Source organism: Mustela erminea, chromosome 16 (genome assembly GCF_009829155.1).
Source record: "Mustela erminea isolate mMusErm1 chromosome 16, mMusErm1.Pri, whole genome shotgun sequence".
NCBI classification, from domain to species: Eukaryota; Metazoa; Chordata; class Mammalia; order Carnivora; family Mustelidae; genus Mustela; species Mustela erminea.
In genome coordinates, this window is record NC_045629.1 from 43,965,720 (window position 1) to 43,980,206 (window position 14,487).

At 41.1% G+C, this 14,487-nt stretch overlaps 2 protein-coding genes across 6 annotated transcripts in view; one reads left to right on the plus strand and one right to left on the minus strand.

The window, feature by feature from the left end:
• INTS8 (integrator complex subunit 8) overlaps positions 1-5,847 on the plus strand; it is a 54,322-nt gene extending 48,475 nt beyond the window's left edge. The window contains exon 26 of the mRNA XM_032315677.1: positions 5,638-5,847. Within this exon, the coding sequence (XP_032171568.1) occupies positions 5,638-5,639 (2 nt within the window). The 3' untranslated portion in view covers positions 5,640-5,847. The remainder of the gene's footprint in view (positions 1-5,637) is intronic.
• Positions 391-14,212, minus strand: CCNE2 (cyclin E2). 5 transcript variants are annotated; one of them, XM_032315682.1, is made up of 12 exons: positions 14,123-14,212; positions 11,905-11,944; positions 11,722-11,818; positions 11,590-11,643; positions 10,500-10,651; positions 9,483-9,618; positions 7,146-7,292; positions 5,862-5,957; positions 4,429-4,563; positions 2,376-2,487; positions 1,456-1,613; positions 391-1,085 (listed from the first exon to the last, which is right to left on the minus strand). In XM_032315682.1, exons 2-12 carry the CDS (start codon positions 11,916-11,918, stop codon positions 972-974), a joined length of 1,215 nt encoding a protein of 404 aa, XP_032171573.1. In that variant the 5' UTR covers positions 11,919-11,944; positions 14,123-14,212; the 3' UTR covers positions 391-971. The 5 variants fall into 5 exon arrangements, with proteins under 5 accessions (XP_032171573.1, XP_032171574.1, XP_032171571.1 ...); XM_032315683.1 differs by lacking the exon at positions 14,123-14,212 and adding an exon at positions 13,817-13,944; XM_032315680.1 differs by lacking the exon at positions 14,123-14,212 and adding an exon at positions 13,124-13,373.
• Positions 14,213-14,487: the final 275 nt, after the last annotated feature.

Genomic DNA, 14,487 nt, shown 5'->3' on the forward strand with positions numbered 1-14,487 from the left:
ACTACGTTTCTGCCTTATGAAAATAAATTTAGGTCAAGTGTTAAACTTATCACTTTGACACTGTCCTTAACTCATAATGTAGGAATTTAAAAAGGACCTTAATAATTTTGCAAACATAAATAGTCTTAGTCACACTAAATTAAGAAAAAGTCCTTGGGGATATCTTGGAGTTAGTAAAGTGACTTTCTCATATAAATAGGTTGAAAGGGTACTTCTTCACTTAAATTGTGATGTACAAAAAGTTATTATAAAGCAACCTCTGTGTCAAAGCCCAAAGTAGGAGCTACAACATTTATCTTGTTTAAAATTTCTTTGGTATTCCCCCTTTTTAGAGCACAGTTTAAGCACCATGTTCATCTAAGCCTTATTGGTTAAAAAATGTTATGGCAAGGCAAATGTATCAGTTAAAAAACAGATTAAAGTTCATTTGTAAAAATTCAAGTTTTATAATAGCTTGCTACAGCAGCTATAGATAAATTAGTCACCTTATTATAAAACTAAACCTTTGTAAACAAGTTTAAATTTTATTTTCAGAAACCAAATTGCACTAGTCAAGAATATGAATTTTGCGAATCTAGAAACTAGATTCAAAGTATTGTATTACTCATGTCCCCTTTAAGGTAGCACTTGTCTAGTCTAAAACTCCAATGATAAAATTCTTAATTTATCAAGATAAACATAGTAACACTGGATCAAAAAAATTCTTATGGCATAAATTGTGGCTGGCTTCTATCCAGTCATGCTGGGAATGAAGTCATCTTTGTAAACAAGTCCAGCTGTTTAAACAGCTAACCTAGGAATTTCTTCCTTAATGCCAATTTTAAGTGTTTTTTCTTAAAATCAGAGAATGGCAGTGAAACTTCTGAATTGGCTAGGACAGTCATAGCACTACTTTCCTGAAAACTTTAGTAGTTCAGTTCTATGAAATTCTACCCAATACTCAATTCCAACTTGTTTGCCAGTTCACTTCTTTAGTGTTTTCCTGGTGGTTTTTCAGTGCTCTTCGGTGGTGTCATAATACCTCCACTGCACACTGGTGACAACTGTCCACCCTTTCTGAAAGTGTTTACATAATTTACTTCATCCTGTACATGTGAAGAAATCATGCAGAGATTAATAGGTAAGCACTGACAGTAAAACAAAACCCAGATTTTTTGGGTATTAACCTGAGACTACTTAGGCCTCGTGTAGGTTTCTGTCTTTGAAAGCATGACTAATCACGTTTTAGAGATACAACGGTTTGAACTGCCTACAGCTGTATTTTTAAAAACTCTTATCTGGAATACTGGCATTGATCTTGAGACACTCCACAAATCTTCCTGTGACATTAGTGTGCCCATAAGAACTTTCTAGCCCCTAGTAGCCTAAACCATTGCCCTAAAGTATTTCTAGTATCCTTACTATCAGTTTCAGTGACTTACTAGATAAAACCCAGAAGCCCCACAAGAAACATACCAGCATAGCCAGATAATTCGTATGTGTCTGGATATTGTGTCTATCTTCCATAGAAATCTTCTTGAAAATCTTCAGCTTCACGGGGCTAGTACTTTTTACTACGCTGACAAAAGGCACCATCCAGTCTACACATTCAGATATGTTGTCCCATTCCAAACCTAGACAGAGGAAAGTTTAGGAAAATGTGAAGGTTCCATCAGAAACTGTCTTTAAACCTAGTTTGAGAGTGCTAAACTGCTTTAACTTGTTGGTACTTGATTCTGGCCTTTTATTTTTTAAACTTATTTATTAAAGAACACACGTTAGCAGCAGAGGGAGAGGGACAGACTCCACAAAGAGTGTGGAGCCCACCATGGGGCTCGATCCCATGACCCAAGATCATAACCTGAGCTGAAATCAAGAGTCAGATAACCCACGAGCTATCCAGATATCCTGATTTTGGCCTTTTAATAATGTGACCATTCAACTTAGAGCCTTTTTTTCTTTTAAAGGATGTATTCATTTGAGAGCACTCGAGCAGGGAGAAGGGAGGGGCAGAGGAGCAGACTCCCCAGAGTGCAGAACCAAAAACAGGATTTGATCCCCAAAACCTGAGCCAAAACCAAGAGTTGGACATTTAACCAACTGAGCCACCGAGACTTAGAGCTTCTTAATCAGTACCTTCTATATATGAAACAAATTGTCAAAACCCAAAGAACTCTTAGAGCTTTATCCATGTTGACTAACTTGAAATGGATGTAATTTACATTTGATCTTTTTGTTTATGGATATATATTGACAATTAGAAAGTACTTCTAACAAAAGGGAACATAATGGCTAAACTAATTTTCTTCCATTTTAATAGGAAGCTAAAGTTGATAAAAGCCCCTTTAATATTTAGTTGTAAACATGTAAGAAGATAACAAAATACAGTGCCTTACCTGAGGCTTTCTTCACCACTTCAATAGAGGTAAAGTGGCATAAGGCAGCGGCAGCCAGTATTCTGTACTGGAACTCTAATGAATCGATGGCTAGAATACACAGATCTAAAAGCTAACCAAGGGAAAAGCAAAAGTACACATATTTAAGAGGAGAAAGGATGAGTGATACATGTTGCTACTAAAGATGAGTCAGGTACAGTTTTAGAGTACTTAAGATGTGGATCCATATGCCAAGAATTGCTAAACTAAGGGATCCAAAGGTAATTTCCTTGAGAGTGGTGGCTTGAGTTAGGAAGTGAACAGACAAGGATTGTTAGGATGTGGTTTGCTCTGTAATAGTAGGAGGGGCACCTAATCCAGGGTGGGGAAGACTTGTGCTGTTTCAATCTTTTTTTTTTTTTTTTTTTTTTTAAAGATTTTATTTCAGGGCGCCTGGGTGGCTCAGTGGGTTAAGCCGCTGCCTTCGGCTCAGGTCGTGATCCCAGGGTCCTGGGATCAAGTCCCGCATCGGGCTCGCTGCTCAGCGGGGAGCCTGCTTCCCTCTCTCTCTCTGCCTGCCTCTCTGTCTACTTGTAATCTCTGTCTGTCAAATAAACAAATAAAATCTTTAAAAAAAAAAAAAAAGATTTTATTTCAGAGAGAGAGGGGGGGGGGGAATATAAGCATAGGGAGTGGGAGAGGGAGAACAGGCCTCCCGAAGAGCAGGGAGCCTGATGCAAGGCTTGATCCCAGGACCCTGGGATCATGACCTGAGCCAAAGGCAGACGCTTAAGACTGGGCCACCCAGGTGTCCCTGTGCTGCTTAAATCTTAAAAAAACAGGATAGCTAAGAAGATTGGAAGGTGTATTTTACATATAGGGAACAGCATTTGCAAATGAGAAATGAGACAAATGAGAAAGTATTCCTTGCCCTTAGAACTCCTAGTTCAGAACAAAGGAATTCCTTTCCTTCATTCCTTGTTTAAAGGGGTGGGGGGGCAGTAGCTGGAGAGGGATAGATTAGATCATAGATTAGCCTAGGTTAGATCATAAAAGGTCCTTAAGAATTCTAGTTCTGATTACTGAAATTACTGGAGGACTTTAAATCAGGAAAGCTACATTTTAAGAATGATCCTTTAGAAACGTGTTCCCCCTGTATCTGCTTCACTGTAGTCTAAACAGTGAGATTATTTAAAAGGCAATATAATGGAGAAGAATGGTGTAAAACGGCTAGATTTCAGAGGCCTAAGGTGAATACCTGTGCAGTGGAATAAACTGAGCAGAAGACTTAGAAATAAACAATACAGATACAGTAATTACCAGTTTATCAAATGTTTGTTCTCGTTTGTTACAAAATGTTATAAAATGAACCAATTCTAATATTTTACTGGTAATTCAGTGTTAGTGTTCATAATTGTGTTGACTAGGTTTAAAATAAAACTAAGTTTCACCCTAGGTTATTTATTTATTTATTTATTTATTTTTTATTTATTTATTCACCCTAGGTTATTTAAAACCCATCCCAGTATGCCACAGTTCCTTCAATTCCATATGTAAGCTTTTCATATCCTACATAGAATTAGAACACAGAACAGTTACAGTGGCCTTTAAGATACTTAGGAGAAGCAGGCAGGAAAGAACATTTGTTACGCTGGCCTAGGAAAGCATAATTTGAACCTAAATTAAAAAAAAAATCTTAATTCTAAAGTACAAAGTAGGCACTCTTTGTATTCAAATAAGAATAAGATAATCATATAGAATAATTTCACATCAAACTAAAGGCAACTGGCTATATGTCTTTTTCCATTTTATATATCAAAAAGGTATTTAACTCTACTTTGAACTCAAAGAATGAAAAGTATTCATAATACATTTAAACTCTAAGTTTAAAAAGTTTGTTTTCTAGAATTACTAAGCAATATAAATATTGGGAACAGAATTTTATGCATCAGTTTTGTTCTTGTCAATTAAGGAGTGGATTTAATTCATTATGCTTTTTATTATATAACTTAGTTAAGACTTTAAATGCACTGAACAGCTATAATAAACATTAGCATATATTCATTGAAAATACCTGAGCTATTTGAATGAACTTTTCCTGAGAATACTGAGGTAGAAGAACTTTAGGAGCATCCTTAAGAGCATCAACTTGGAGGAAGAGATTTAGCCAGGAGATGACTGTTACAGGACAGAGTTCCCATTTTAAAGCCTGTTAATGGAATTAAAATACCTGTTAATAAATGGAGATATGTACACACTATAATACATAGCTACTTTATTAGTCATTTAAAAACTTTCTGCTTTAGGTTTATTTCTTCCTAGGAATTTTATTGACCCTTATTTTTATTAAAAATATTTATAGGTACCTCAAGATGTAAAGGTGCTTATATTTTACAGTCTACTAATAGAGGCCCCTTTATAATTCTCTAGTTGTCTTTCTTTAAAAAGCTTACTACGTCTGGTATTCATTCATCCTCTTATTTCTTGCAGCACCCCTGGTCTTCCACATCTATTATTTATTGAAACTGCCTTTGTAAAATTGTATTCAGTGACCAGCGCTAATTCCATGTAGATCTTTTCATGATCTTTGATGGCTTCTTGTCAAATTTAAAAGTTTAGAACAAAAAAGACAAATCCCGATTTATGATATACTCTCCTCCATGAAGCCCTAGGACTTTACCATTTACAAGCAGTCTAAAATAATTAGGTGAGAACAGTGTTACAGAAAACTCCATCTCCTCTTTACCTACTCCTTATAGTGTGCTTCAAGCCTGAATGTGAATAAGGTTATTGTTAGAATGGCATCTTTCTGGTAAGCTGATATTTAACAGAGCTATGAATATGAATAGATTGTAAACATAATTTACAAAATATAAATTTATAATTTATAATAAATGTAGTTTAGATAATCTATAAAAAGTCCTTGTTTTCTGGTGTGTCCTATATATAAACTCAGGGTGTTCAAATTTAATAACATACTTTCTAGTTGCTAACATTCAGCGTTTACTTTAATTCAGGGCCTGATTAAACACCTTTATGCCTCTCTTCTCCATGCTTGTTAATAGTCCTTTTTTTGCATATAGAAAGAAAAAAGACAATGAAATAATTTTCATTCTGTATCTACTGGAAGAAGGCGGGGGGCAGTATCAGAACTAAGATTTGAATTATCAGAATAAAATGTCAGAACTAAGATTTGAATTGTTGGAGTTCATTTGTATACACAAATGAATTAGGCTATGTTAATTATACTTTTCAAAGTGTTTTCCTTAACTTTAAAATTAAGAAAATAATATATTCTCAATAGAAACAAAGACACAGAAAAAGAAGAATCTACAGGTTATGTAAATTCCACTCTATGTACCATTGTCAGTATTTTGATACATTAACCTCTTTGAACTGGATCCTAATGCTGAGTGAAACCTGTTTTCACTATTTACATTGTGCTCTTTCAGATTCAGTAGTAACTACTAACTTAGTAAATAGCAAAATAGACAATAAATTTATTACCTTTAATATAATAAGTTCCATTCTTAAGATATCCTCTTCACTGCAGGCACCATCAGTAACATAAGCAAACTCTTGTAGTTTAGGAGCATATATTTCCTTTAAAGTGGATTTTTTAAAAATTAAGCACAGTTGAGATTGAGACTAAAACAAAAGGTTATATAGAAACCACATACAGGCTTCATTTTTAAGGACAGCTTCATAAAGTGATTATGTGTCTTAGTAACAAGATTTTTCACAGATGTAGGCGTCTGAATCAGCCAACTACATTGACACTTATTTTCATAGACTTGATCTTAAATTTCAATTAATAAACAACTAGAGCATCTTAAAATATTTCAGTTAAAAAACAAAAAGCCAGATTTTTTTAAGATTGCTTATTTATATTGGCCACACCAAAACAAGACACTTCAACAAGGTCTAGAAACTACTGAAAACAGTTCCTTTATAAAGGTGTGGTACATCAAGAAATATGTTGTGCAGTTTGGCTGACAGGTCTGTCTTAACAGCCCAGAGGAAAACAAAATGATCAGAGTAGAAACGAGGCCTGCTACAGATGAGAACAGGTTAAACATCAAGAGTTCAGTCTAGAAAGATACCTGAAGCACACAGTAAGGATAGACCGAACACAAAATTATTTACCAAATATGTCAGAATTGGGAGATAGCTCTTGGTGCTCAAAAGACAAATTTGGAAGAAAAACACATTTAGATTAAGGCCTGATTCACAGTCCCTCTCCAACCCTCAAAATGATGACAAGTTTCAAAACTTTCAGAAGAAAGTATGATATCCAAAATGGATTAAGAAAAACAAGATTATGTGGAAGAAAACCTCAGGCAAAAAAGGGTTGCCTTCCATCCTGGCAGCACCACCCAAAAACAGAATATAGACCATTCAGTATATATAGACCATTATTTTAACCCAGCATAGTATTTATTTCATTTGATTGGTCAGTTAGTTTTCAAAGGCCATTCTATTGAAATCAAGTGCTGTATATGTATACAGACCACACTTTTGGTGTATTTTGTCCAGCAGAATGAACCATAGGATATTTCACCTAGATGCTTCCAGAATCTAATAAACCAGATGCTTATAATAGGCTCAGATACTAACAAAGGGAACTGTATTTATCTATCCAAATAAGTAATATCCAGAAAATGTTCTGGGGGAAAAAACCCATTCAGCTTTCCTATAGAGTTAATGTCAAAATCTGTATTTGCTGGGATTATTAATGTGTTGATTTAAAAAAGTGAGATATATGATCATGGATAAAGCTTGAGAACTCACCTCCAGTTTGGAAGCAATGAATAATGAGGTAATTCCAATAAGCTGAAGCATATTTTTATTTATATCCTTTTGTGTCAACATAAATCTATCAAAAAAGTCTTGCGCAAGGTAAAATGTTTCTCTATGAAGTGTGTATACTTCACATACCTAGAGAAGAATTCGAACATTTAAATATTCTATGCATTTCTCCAAATTAGAAAGTTCTCACCTAAAATACCAGTCTTTAGAATACTTTCAAGACCAAAATTGCTTTTTAGGATAACAGAGCTAAGATTGGGCAGGGATAAGGAGGGGGGTACTAATTATATACAAATACTAACATATACTAGGATATAGGATAAAAGAATCTATTACTATCCTCATTTACTTACTAGATTTTTTTTAAGTTATTTAAAGGTTTTATTTATGTATATGTCAGATAGAGCACAAGCAGGGGGAGCAGCAGGCAGAGGAAGAAGCAGATTCCCCACTGAGCAAACAGAACTTGATCCCAGGACCCTGGGAACATGACCTGAGCCGAAGGCAGATGCTTAACTGACCGTGGCACCCAGGTGTCCCTACTGTTACTAGTTTTATATATGTATTTTTTTCATATGGACTTAACTTATTCTCAGATATATTTATACTTTTGCTGACTGTGAGTGGGAACTTTTTTCCATTAGTTTCCTAATTGTTTATTACTGGTAAGTGGTTACATTTTCATGCTTAGTTTATAATTTTAACAACTCGAAATGATTCTCTTCACTGTTCTAGGTAGACATTTAACTACAAAATAACATTTTTTTCAGTGTTTTTAACTTCATTTTTTTCAAGTTTTACTGTGTTGGCTAAGAATTTTTATAGAAGACAACTGAATGAACGACATTGGTGATAGACAAAGTCTTGATCTCATCCCTTGTTTCTTACTGTAATGGGAATTTCCCTAATGTTTCACTATTGTTAATAAACAGTATCTGTCATTTCTATACTTAGTATAGGGAAAACTTCAAATTCTGAACTCCAGGAAGTAGCAGCTTTATCGCCATTTTGAAGATGAGGAAACAGGGACGGAAGTACATGAGTTTCTAGTAAATTATGTGTTAAGGAACTCTTAGTTTACTACATATTTTGAAATGAGGAACAGAAACTGAATTTCAAAAAATGTCTTTCAAGTCTATCGACACTTTATGTTTCTCTTTTAAACTGTTAAGATAATATTGAACCATCTTTGCATTCAAAGACTAAAAGGATATATACTAAGAAAAACTAGAGTTTAACACTGCTGGATTGATTATATTCTATAGTTTTGCATATAATCCTATTTAAGGGAAGATAGCAATAAATTTGATGGGCAACTACTGGATAAACTCAGCGTAACCATAAAAAGGAAAAAAAAAATCTATATAATTGTGCTTAGGTTGCTTCCATGGTCACTAGGCACTCCAAAAGTAAAAATTCAGCCACCTTCTTGTACCCACATGACTGAAATATCTCCCCTGCTAGTCAGAATAAGAACTGATAACCTAACTCAAAAGGACAGTGTTTTATAATCTTAAAAACTTTTCTGATAGCTTCTGAGATCTACTCTGCCATGTATTATTCCACTGAAAAGCCTATAGTGTTTCTCCCTTAAAGTGTATCAACTCTATCAAACACAGGGAAACTACAGAGTAAACATCCAAGGGCTGGAGAAAAATCAGTTTGTCATTTACACAAGTAATTTTCTCAATTTTAGAGACTCTTGGAATTATTATCCAGAGAAAAAGAATGGGCCTAAACAGAACATTCTGTCACAGATCTTTAGAGATTTGGAGAACACGGTTACTTGTTTAGATTAATGGTACAGTGTGTTTCAAAAAGGAATAAAGGTGTGTAATAAAGGGAAACTACATGAAGCCCAGAGGGCTTAGTGCCTCTGGATATTCAAAGCCTCCTTATTATTTAGGACCTAGAAATCAGGATTCCAAATCATAATTTGATTTTGGTGATGTAGAAAAAGGACTTCTGAGGGCCAAGGCCTAGTCCTGGTTCTTCACTTTGCATAGCAGAATTCAAAATCTTTTCAACTATGTATATATTCTGTTTATCTTGATTATCCTCAGCATCTAGTGCCTGGTACACAGCAATTCCCACAGACACTAGGAGTTCTGAATTAAGTTTAGGTTGTATGGGATGCAGTGCCTGTGTTACTTTATTCTCACAAAGCGGACATTTTCCATTTTGGTACTGTTAACTGCAGTATGTATCCCCCAAAAGATGGCTACTGAAAATATAGCAAGGGCACATGGAAAGCACATATACATCTAAATACTTTTCCATTATACAGAGATAAAGAAAATTTGTATTGGTGGAACATACCTCTAAAAGCCAGTCTAGAAGTATTGACCTCATCTGTGGTTCCAAGTCAGAATGCAGAACTTCAAAATGTTTGTCATGAACATACCTGGTCTCCTTTTTTAGCATGTTTAGCCAAACATCCTTTGAACATCCCCAGCTATAGAAGGGGAGAAAAGAATATGTAACCTACTTAATATTCAAGCTACCTGTTGTAAAAGAATCAACTTCAGGTATTGAAAAACAACTTTGAGTTAGAACTTGGAAGGAGGAGCTCTTAAAGTAAATTAGGAAAAAATTGCTACTTTAACTTTTAGAAACCATTTCTTTAGCATAAAAAAGCAGAAGCCTGAAATTGTACAGCAAGAACTTAGACTATGGCTTTTAAGAGTGCTTCCCCCATTTATAAATTAAAAGGCTTCCATTTAAGATAACAATATTTTCTCAAGAGCAACACTGCAAATTTAAATATTTAAGCATATAGTCCCAGTAGAGACAAGTTCCAGTCATCTCCAAATAAATCAATAGTAAACTCACCTAAAGTGGTGGTGACTGGGACAGAGTATAGTAAAGGGGAGGGATGGTGAGTTTAAATGTCTGCCCATTAATTTGTATATTAGAGCCAAATATACTACATTACATGCTTTGTATAAGCTGTACCTCTTAGTCATATTAACTAGAAAAAAGAATATAGGTATTTCTAAACTTGGTAAGAAATAGGGTTGATCTATCAAATGAAAATGTCATACCTGTTAAAGTGCTTCCTTATTAAAATTTAGAAAAATGACTTAAACCTCATTTAAAAAGCCTCTAATGAGGCTTAGAGTATTCAACAAGTAAATGAAAAGCACTTCATAAAATCAGTATTTTAAATACCCATATCCTTTGCAGACATCACCATTCTCAGTGCATGCATAAATATTAGTAAAGCAATTTTTGGATGTTTTTCGGTCTTCTAATGAAGGCAAAATAGGATTCAAGATAGTGTAATATACTAAGTAGTTTTAATCTTTGATATTAAATTATAAAAAATGTTCTTACCTTAAATCAGGCAAAGGTGAAGGATTAATAAAAAGGTTTTTAAATCTGTAATTTGTAAATCGGGAGAAGTCACTTGTTCCTATTTCTTTGTGGGGTGTTTCAATGATAATACAAGGACTGATCCCCCCAGATAATACAGGTGGCCAACAGTTCTGTCATATAAAACAAAAATTTGTGCGAAAGAAAATCAGCTTTTGTCTTGGATGGAAGCTAGTATCTCTAAACATCTATAGTTTCCCCCAACATCACTGTTAGTTAACCACTGCTGACAATCTAGTTGACATTCATATTTTAGAATTAAGACACCATTCATACGGATCTTCATACATAAAGAGTAACAGGTGGGGATGTTTTAGAGAACAAAATACAATTCTGGAAATATACAAGACATTAGATATTGGGGAAGGGAGTAATAACAAAATGCATCTGTAGTCAAACACTAATAATCACTTTCAAGATCATAAAACGGAAATTCTCCCTCTTTACAATAGTGGTAAGGGCATCTTGTTTTATAAAAAGCTCCTCCCCCCACACCAGTTAAGTCTGCTTTCATACTTCAGAATACTATAAAGCAAAACCTTAAAAGTGGAATCAACTGATGTAAATTACTTAAATAGCTTTTAAAGGACCCTCTCCCCAACCAATGCTGGTTTCAAAGAGAACCATTGTCTCTAGTGTTCTCTGCACCACGCATAGGGAGAATAGGTGGCAAAGGGCTATGTGCCAGTCTGTCAGTGACTTCTATCCTATTTATGCCCCAAGGAACAGCTATTAGGACCCTCCACTATAGTCAGAGAGGGAACAAAGAGCAGTACATTGGACAGATTAGGCGGGCCCTGGTGCACCAGGCGATTCCAAGAGGGAGGGATTTACAAAGAGGAACCAGCTGCTTCAAGGCAAACTTGATCTGCAGCTGTAGTAGGATTCAGGCACGTAAAAACCACCCAAAGATACGGGCCTTCTGCTGACCTCTAGGGGCATTCGAAGTAAAAGTGTCAGAGGTATCTTTCTATTGCATAGCAATAACACAATTTTATCATTTGTCCTGCATTTGTTTCCCCCAAGCCCACCCAGCCCAGTTCTGCATTACCCTAATCTCGTACTGCTGTTTCTTGGCGACCTCCTCTTTTCTTTTTTTGACATCCTGGAAAATAAAAAAGACCATTATTAACCTGAAGTCCCAGCAAAGAATTTCTTCTCTCTCCTCTCTCTCTCAACTCACCTGAGCTGTTTTTCTCCTCTTGGCCTGAATTATCTGGGCTTCCTGGGGGGAATCCGTCTGGCTGGGCTGGGGCTGTTGCTTAGCTTGCAAACGGCTACTACGGTGACATTTTTAAAAGAAAGTTTAATCGTGAGTTTAAAGCGCAGCAGCGAATTTTTAAACATATCTACAAGACAGTGTTACCTGCGTCTTGACATTCTCTTCTTTCAAGTGTGTGAAATCTCTGGAGGGGACAGGAAAAACGAGAGTCAAATATTGTCACCCATATTCTCCCAAGTGCCAATCAGACGCTCATTCAGGGGTTTCGGCTAAGTCCCTCAGGAGATGGCCTGAGCCATTTGACCATGCTGTCTCACGCACTACAATGGTTATCTCACGGTATTAAATTTGGACACATGCCTGCGTCTCCTCAATTGAATAGACAGCCGGGACGCGAGTGTCTTCAAGAATTTACAAAGCACCCCAGCAAGGAGGCAGGTCTCCCCCAAAATGGGTCTTTTCTGCGCCCTCCATCCTCTCTCCCGGAACCTCGACGGGGGCTTGGGCAGCGCCCCCACATCCCCCCTTCCATCCAGGACGAGTCCCGGAGAGAGAGGGGGTTGTGGAGGCGAAACGCTGTAGAGAAGCCGGTTCCGCGCCAATTTGGAGAGCGGCGGTGGCGGGGAAGCAGGGGGCGGAGGGAACGGAGACTTGTGTCACGTCCTTCAGTCTCCGTTCCCTCCTTCCCAGCCCCACCGGGCCCTGCCTGTTGCTTGAAGGGGCACCGGGACCCCGACTCCAGATGGGGGTGGGAGTGAAAGGAGAGTTAAAGGGGAAACTGGGGTGGTCAGGGAGCTCTTCGCCCGTGAAGGGAACCCAGACCCCTATCCTCCCTCCCGCGGGAGAGCTCCCCTAACGAGCGTGGGCGAGAGAAGCCCCTAGAATGAGGGCATTTTCCGTGGCCTCCCCCTTCGGGGCAGTCTTCCACCCCCCGCCGCTTCCCCGGCTCCCTGCCAGAGATCCTGACAGGGACGCAACGCGGGAAGCCATCCGCCCCAGCCGCCTATTTCTCAGCCTTCCCATTTTTCCTCCTCTAGGCTCCCGCCCGCGGGAAGAATCGGCCCCGTGGGCTTTCTTTCCTCCCGCACTCCGCCCTACGCCCGGCACCTTCTCACCGCTGGACCCGCTACCGCTCCGCTCTCAGCTGGCGCCGGCGCCAACCCAATATATAGGCCGGCCCGGGCCCGCCCCGCACGCATGCGCCTCACACTGACACCTCCGGACTGCGCGCTCCCCTCTCCCGCGCGCCCGCCCCGCAGGCCCGCGCGCCGCGCCCTGATCTCAGTCCGCGCCCGCCCACCCCGAGGGGCCGGGGCCAGCTTGCCCAGGCCCTCAGTCCGCGTTCACCTGCTCTCCACCTCACCTGCCTGCGCGGCCCGGAGGCGGGAGGGAGTCTCTCAGAGGCTCCTCCTCCGAGGATTGGTTCCCGGCCGCTCTGCTTCCGCATCTCCCGCCAGTACTTTCAATTTCCCTCCCGCCCTCAACTCCCAGGTCCCGTCCACGTCAGGCCGCGGCTCAGTCCCGGCCTACGGCCAGGTGGAGGCGTCACGGGCGAGCATAGAGTACTGAGGTAGTGGCCCTCCTGCGGCGCACCGTGGCGGTCCCGCTAAGGCCTCAAGGAACCCGATTCTGTCGGGAAAGACGCCAGGGCCGGGAGGGCCCGCCCCTGCGGGAGGAGCGCCGCTTCGGCTGGCCAATGGGAGGCGACGACGGCGGCACAACGTGGAGCTGCTGCAGAATGTAAACACAGCCCGGCGCGCGGCGGGCCACGTGTGTCCCCGCGCGCCCCCCGTCGGGTCTGGGACCACCGGGGCCGGCCGCGGCACCCGGGGGCAGCCATTCTCTGCAATGCCTGTCTTGCACTTTGCTCCAGCCCGCCGACGGAGGTTCGTATCAACCCTCTTCCCGCTCCCCGCTCCGCCGACCGGTTACCTCCCATGGATGGGTCCCTCCGCACCCCGCCGCCTTTCCCCGGCCCGGCGCCTTCCCACTCCGAAGTCCCCGCGCTCAGAAAACGCTCGCGCCAGGCCGCACCCTCCCTTCCTGTCCTCCGGATCTGAAGTTCCGGGGCCCCCCACGAGTAAAACGTCTCTTCAGAGCGGGTCCGGGGGCAGCATCCCGCCTTCCCCTGAGAGCGGTGGCTCTCCCGGGTTGGGCCGGGAGAACTGCCCCCACCACGTGCAGCCCGCGGGCCGACCCGCCGCGCCCCGCCCCGCCCCGCCGCCGCCTGCGCGCCCTGCGGAGCCCGCGCGAGTTACCCGCGCTGGAGGGAGCCGCCCTCCAGCTATAATAGCAGGAGGCGGGCCCGACGCGTTTCCTTCTCTTTCCCCCCCCTAGCCAGACACAGGGGTACCCTCGCTACCTCTATCACCGCCCCTCTCGTGCGCGCCCCGGACTGGCCATCTCCAAGTAGGACAAGCCGTTGATAGTCCGCCAGCAGGTTTGGCGGCGGGAGAGGTGGGGCGGGGACGCCTACGGGAACAAAGACCCCCGCGGCGGAGGAGCCGAGCGCAGGCTCCCGGGAACTCGCGGCTGCTCGGGCCGGCCGCGGGCTGGCGGCTTCGGCGCTTTGCCTGGCCCGGCGCGAGCTGCTGGGGTAGGGCCAGGGATACGTCGGCGCTCGGGCTGGCGCGGTGGCGCGGCCCGGGCGGGAGCCCTTCCCGAGATGCACCAGGAGGCGGCAGCGGGATCGACCCGCGCCCCCGCCCGGAGCCCTTTGTGCGGCTG

Bases quoted from the DNA above. Each gene is read 5' to 3' on its own strand.
- CCNE2 (XM_032315682.1), bottom strand. The intron at 7,293-9,482 runs GTATGTTCCACC...ATTCTTCTCTAG, and splicing joins TTCTAGACTGGCTTTTAGAG to GTATGTGAAGTATACACACT. The intron at 5,958-7,145 runs GTGAGTTCTCAA...TCCACTTTAAAG, and splicing joins TCATTGCTTCCAAACTGGAG to GAAATATATGCTCCTAAACT.